This window comes from Sinocyclocheilus rhinocerous, unplaced genomic scaffold (genome assembly GCF_001515625.1).
Source record: "Sinocyclocheilus rhinocerous isolate Xijiao unplaced genomic scaffold, SAMN03320098_v1.1 scaffold28, whole genome shotgun sequence".
Lineage (NCBI taxonomy): Eukaryota > Metazoa > Chordata > Actinopteri > Cypriniformes > Cyprinidae > Sinocyclocheilus > Sinocyclocheilus rhinocerous.
The window spans coordinates 1,677,298-1,683,938 of NW_015652416.1; the positions used below are offsets into that span (position 1 = coordinate 1,677,298).

Sequence of the window (6,641 nt, forward strand, 5' to 3'; positions counted from 1 at the left end):
AGCGTATTTCATTTCATTCATCGTCAAGTGCGCTCGTTCCTGTTGGTGTCATCAATCTGGCAACCTGCGTGTGCCTCAAGTCTGAGGAGGAGGGGCCGGGTGAAAAAAACCCTCTCCAATATTTTGAATTTGGACTGCAATACCTAGTTCAACCACTCGGTGTCAATCCTACATACAGCACCTTTAAATGCAATGCAAGTTACTTTGTATAAAAGCATCTGTCAAATGCATAAATCTAAATGTACATACATCACTCACTTTATCACTGTGTTACTGCAAACGATGCAACAGAATTTGAGAAAATTGTGAAAAGTGGCTTTTTAAAAAAAAACAAAAAACAAAAAGTGATAGTGTCAGCTGTCAGTGTGTGAAATCAATATTTTTAAGAGCTCTATGCCAACTGCACATCTCTGGAAGGTGATTGAACCTGTCAGCATATATCTGCTTGAAGACACCTATCCGAAGTAGGCCAAAGCATGACTGTCTTCTCTGGGAAATTGTACACACCAGTCAAGGGAAGAATGCAGGACTAACAACACAGACACACTTAAAGACGGGGCCTTCGGTATTTTTTTGTACCTTTATGAGCTGGGAATTTTCGCAGTCTAGCCGACAGACAGCTCTGACAACAATGAAGAGGCCTGTTAAACCAACTCCCGCAAAAAAAGCAAAAACAGCACCGGGCCGGTTGCTCGTCTGCCTTTCTTTTCTCTCGTCTCAGAGCCAGGGATGCGAATGGCTCAGTAAAACAACTTGTGACATGCCTGTCTAAAAAGAATGTCAAACGGCGTCCCCAAAAGCAAATTAGGGCCTCTGTGGTCTTGACTCTCACCCAATTCCTGGCATTGCTTAGGGACCGACGTGCTTTTGGATATGCAAACAGCCAGAGCGAGGCAGAAATTGTTTCCAGTTTAAAAAATGAGCTCAATTTGACTTTTAAAAGTCAACATGAATTACCATTTGCAATTAATTTTACCGATTTCAATGTGAAACAGGATTTTTTTTTTTAAAGGGTGGGACTTGATTGCACCATGAAAAGTGGATGTTATACAATGCCATTCAAAAATTTGGAGTCTTATGCTCACCGAGGCTGCATTTATTTGATCACAGATACAGTAAAAACGGTAATATTGTGAAATATTATTACCATTTAAAATAACTGCTTTCTATTTTAATATATTTTAAAATGTAATTTATTCCTGTGATGCAAAGCTAAATTTTCAGCATCATTACTCCAGTCTTCAGTGTCACATGATCCTTCAGAAATCATTCTAATATGCTCATTAGCTACTCAAGAAACATTTCTGATTATTATGTATATTGAACACCATGCTACATATTTTTTCAGGATTATCTGATGAATAGAAAGTTCAAAAAGAATAGCATTTGTTTAAAATAGAAATGTTTGCTATAAATGTCTTTAATGTCACTTTTGATTAATTTTATACATCCATGTTGGGGAAATATTTGGGGGAAAAAATCTTTCTGACCCCACCCCTTGTAACAGTATTGTAACTCATAATAGCGCCAGATTGAACATGAATTTGCTAAAACAATGCCTAAATAGCCATTTGACGATTTGTTAACATTCTCCAATAGGTCGTGCGGAAAGGAAAAGAGTTTCAGAGGAAGAGCATGTTTTATAATTTTGACTAAAAACGACGAGGAAAAAAAAGCTGGAAGCAAAACAAAAATGTAAATAAGATGAATTCTAATTTCACGCTGACTTCAAAATGATGTTAAAGTTAAAGCCACAGCTGACAATGCTAATCAACATCTGCCTCGTCAAACTCCTCCGATCATTTCCCAGATTTTCAAACATTCATGTGACTTTCACAACACGTTTTCCACAAAGGCAATTTCGTATTCAGGCCGTCTGCATATGCGAGGCGAAATATGTTTCTCATTTTCAGGACCAGGAGACAGAGGAGACTTGTTTATTGTGTATCCGTCAGTGTGTTTTCACAGCAGGGTGTGTTCTTGGATTCCACCGCACCAGGACATCATCCCCAGGTGCTTCCATCACCCCTCCCTCACTCTCTCTTTCTGCCTCTCTCTGTAAATACCTATTGGATTAGGTGGGCAGCTGTAGGGGGGTGGGTATGATTGACATCTAAAAGGCTGGAGTGTTGTTCAGACTTGCAGAGGAGTAAAAGCGGCACAACAGGAGATGGCGAGTAGTGTATATCTGTGCGTGCGTGTGTGTGTTTTGAGGAGGGGGAACACATAGTCTTCTGCTTTGTTGTAGCCATCCAAACCCATCACAGATTCTCCCCTCAGGACTTGAGATGAGATTTCAGATGTCTGTGGCTTGTGTTTTCCCCTAAGCTACTGTCTAAACAAGAAAAATCCACAGACGGCTCGCATTCTTGCAACACATTCTGAATCTAAAGAGCCAGTGAATGTACTATACACCTCACCTAAAAAAGAATATCTCGATGAAAACCTGTGACAGCTGGTTCGAGAAACCCGCTATTTTTCTGGAATGCTATAAAATGTAAAAACGTGATATATTAAACCGGCAAAAAGTATTTCTGCAGAATAAAATGTCTGTTAAATGGCTCTTTTCCTCTCTCTCAGCCATCTGTTGTTTCTCTATCCTGTCTCACATACACTTTCCTTCTGCTGTCGGATGTAAAACAGCGCCCCCTGTGACACTAAAGCTAAAATGCAGGACTTTTTCCCTCTCTCTGAGGTCAAACACCTGTAAGAAATGCCCTTTTTCCAGGGAACAAGACTAGCTAGCTAGCAAACACTTGAAAGACTCAAGAACACTACAGTAAAAGAGTCAGCGTTTTCTTTCTCCTCCAACAAATTCACAGCAAAACAAGCAAGATTCTTAAATATAATACTACTCATACTATGTATACTTTACGCACTGCATGCATGGCCTACTACTTTTACCAAAATGTGCAGCATCCAACAATGCATACTGCACATATCCCACAATTATAGTCTGATTGAACTGGATACAATATTAGCCATAAATCTGATTACAGATAATTTAGCACACTATTTTAAAAGTTTTTTTTACTTTTATTATTTTTTTTTTTTTTTTAAATAAAAAAAAAAGATAAACACTATACTACGTAAAAATTCAGGGTAAACTGCATAAAAATTCAACCTTCCAATATCTTCAAAACACAAAAAAATCAAGACATAAAAAAACCCTGATAGTGGCAGAAGAAACACCCCAAAACAAGATCTTTTGTAAGAATCGAATGCTAATTCTGCTAATAAACGAATGCAGAACAGGTTCAATACTCACACAACGCTGCCATCTCTTTGGGAAGGTCCGCCCCAAACCGTCCAAACAGGCTACTATTGGTCAGCAGGTCGAAGGGGGAGTGGCTCCGCATGGAATTGAAGGCAAAGGGGTAGACAGCAGGTGGGAAGCCGGTCATGTGACCCACCTGCCGTTCCCTATTGGTTGCCATGGCGACGGTTGATTGCCAAAGGCTGGTTGGGCCTGTCGTGCGCTTCAACGGCCTGTGTGACAATGTTGGCAAACTTCTCAGATCTGCGTCACGGCTCGGCTTTCACTCATACGACAGGACGTACCTTCAGGAGGAAACACATATAATAAGTTAAGCATTTGTACAAAGAATTCTAAACAGTAGTAAAACAGTTCAGTGAGTGCAAACTCATGTGCAAACCGCACATTTACTCACTCTCAAGCAATTCCAAAGCCGAATTACTTTCATTCTTCGTTATTCACTCATAATCTTCCACGTGAATATGAAAAAAACTTGCGACTGGATCACTGACTAAGTGGGTTAAAAGGACCAGACCAATTCAAGAATGAATCATTCAGACTGGTTTTGTGAATCAGCTCAGCCGATTCATTGAATAGAACAACTCAGAAGAATGATTTGTTCACCTAGTTCCCTCGTTCATTCATCAAGGACATGAAGCAGATGTCGAGGCTTTTAAAGAAGAAATTATCTGTCTGTTCCTCACACAAAGCTATCATACGGCTTCAGAAGATTTGAAATATACTGCACAAATCAAACTTTTGCTCCAGTTCCATTCATTCAAATTGCACGGAAAATGTGACTAGTACATTGTTCAAAATAAAAAGGAAGGCGTGGAACGACATGAGCATGAATAAATGATAACAGAATGCTAATTTCCGGATGAACTAATCTTTTAAGAACCCCTAACGTCTCACAAACAGCAATCTGCGAGATTCTCACATCAGTTTAACAACAACCCAACAGCCAGTGCATAAGAGCGCTTGTGTGTTTGAGAGGAGGGTGGAGTCTGAGGGAAAACGATGGGGTGATATGTAAAAACGGAGAGAGGAAAAGAAAGAGAGCAAAAAAAGAAACGAAGGGGAGGGAGGAAAATAATAAAGCGGTTAGGAAAAAGTTCGGTTGAGGCAGGAGAAGAGAAACAGAGGGAGGGACAAAGAGAGCGCTCTTGTCTGCTCCGTTTTGAAAGGTGTCCAGACGTTTGTGGTGTTTCCAGGCTATTCCATATGATTTAAATCACCCAAACGCCACAAGAAAGAGCTTCTCTGTTTGTGCTGCCAGTCTCTGAGCCCTGCACGACTACAGTCGGCCCCTCACAGACCCGAGGCCCCAACGTGGGCTCCAGTGGAGAAGATGAGGAACTGGAAGAGAAGGAGTGAAAGGAAGAGTTGTTTGTCCAAATTGTTTTGCTTCCATTCCAAAGGTGTTTGTCAAAAATGAAACCACAAAGCTCACTAAATTCTGATTTATTAAGCAGTTTTGCTTCTCAAAAACATTTATCTTTTATTAAGGATGTTTAGATATTTGCACTTGAAAACAAGACCGATTTTTTTGGCATCGCGCTCTGTGTTTCAATAAGACAAAACCTATCTTCATCACTGCACTAGTGAATGCTGGGTTGTCCCTTTCCATTTTTTGTTCCTTCTCCCTTGAGTGATTTTTATGAGTGGGTGGTGCTGGCGGCTTGTTGTTTAAATGTGGTTTTTGAAAAATGAGCTGAGCCAAAGAATTCAGCGCTTTTTGGAAGTGCTGTGGTTTGTGAATCAGGGCAAAAAGCAAGGGAAAAATCGTGCTCATGAATTCGGCATAAACATAGACCGAGCCGAGAGAAAGAAAGAAAAAAAGGAGACAGATTCAGTGACGGAGTCTGGGCACTGGGGGGCACTACGGGGGCAGCACTCTGGCCAGGAAAGAAGCCTGGGCTTTCCAAAACACACATTCATACAGTCTCTTTCTCACTGTCGCATAAAAACACTTGCACCTGAACACATAGTCTTTGAGAGAAATACTGAGCTCCCTTTCCATAACAGATGCACACAGCTCTACTGTAATCCACACAATGAAACCCTAAGAAACCTCTTGCCAAGTGCTACACACACATACCTCTAGGGTTTTTCTTGGGCGCTTTTACACTCTTAAAATAAATTTTTAAACTATTATTAGTTTAATTTGTCTACTAACAATGTCCAACAGTGGATATGCAAACATCACGGGACTAAGTAAAAGTTTTCTTGTACATTTTTTCATGATATCCCTTTACATATCAAGTTACAGATTATGTTTAACAGAATTCTGTGATGGAATTGATATTTTTAATATATTGAAATAAAATAAAAAGGCTGACTCCGTTTGTTGTCTTACTAAGGCAAAATTTTAAGTTACTATTTTATTTATCTTATAAATTGAATAATATTTTCACACTTTTATAATTTGACAATTTGGCTTCTGTAATATTTATTGATTGATTTTAGTGTTTTCTTCACACATCATGTCTCATATGTGACCCTGGACCACAAAACCAGTCTTAAGTCGCTGGGGTATATTTGTAGCAATAGCCAAAAAAACATTGTATGGGTCAAAATTATCGATTTTTCTTTTATGCTAAAAATCATTAGGATATTAAGTAAAGATCATGTTCCATGAAGATATTTGACAAATTTCCTACCGTAAATATATCAAAACTAAATTTTTGATTAGTAATATGCATTGCTGAGAACTTCATTTGTACAACTTTAAAGGCAATTTTCTCAATATTTTGATTTTTTTGCACCCTCAGATTCCAGATTTTCAAATAGTTGTATCTCGGCCAAATATTGTCCTATCCTAACAAACCATACATCAATGGAAAGCATATTTATTCAGCTTTCAGACGATGTATAAATCTCAATTTAAAAAAATTGACCCTTATGACTGGTTTTGTTGTCCAGGGTCACATATTTCATCTCAAGCTCTTCACTGTAATGCACTAGTTCAGAAATGCACTGTTTTATTTATAGAATTGTTTTTAAAAATTACGCAAAATGATGCCAAAACCAAAGGACTATAATATTTTTTTATTGATTTAACATTGATTCCTTCATACATCATGTCCCATATTTCATATCAAGCTCTTCATTGACACTGCAACCAAGTGCACTAATTTTCTTTTTTAATTAATTTTTTACAAATTGTGCAAATGATGCTACAACTGAGGAACAGTCATTTTTTTTAACTGATAAAAATCATTTTCACACAAAAATACTTTTATGATGGATTTTTTTTTGATGGGATTATTTACGTAAACTGTATTCGAAAAGCAGAAAAATAAATGATGTTTATTTAATAAAAGTTTCTAAGACTTTAATATAACAAAAAGGAAAAAAGTTGAAATCCAAAAAAAAAAAAAAA

General features: G+C 38.1%; 1 protein-coding gene across 3 annotated transcripts in view; it reads right to left on the reverse strand.

Moving 5' to 3' along the window:
• Positions 1-6,641, reverse strand: part of rarga (retinoic acid receptor gamma a) — a 61,422-nt gene that overhangs the window by 43,230 nt on the left and 11,551 nt on the right. For 2 of the 3 annotated variants that reach the window (XM_016521025.1, XM_016521023.1), the window contains exon 2: positions 3,269-3,561. In XM_016521025.1, the coding sequence (XP_016376511.1) occupies positions 3,269-3,437 (169 nt within the window). In that variant the 5' untranslated portion in view covers positions 3,438-3,561. Of the gene's footprint in view, positions 1-3,268; positions 3,562-4,494; positions 4,616-6,641 lie in introns of all 3 variants that reach the window. The other variant, XM_016521024.1, reaches the window with a different exon arrangement.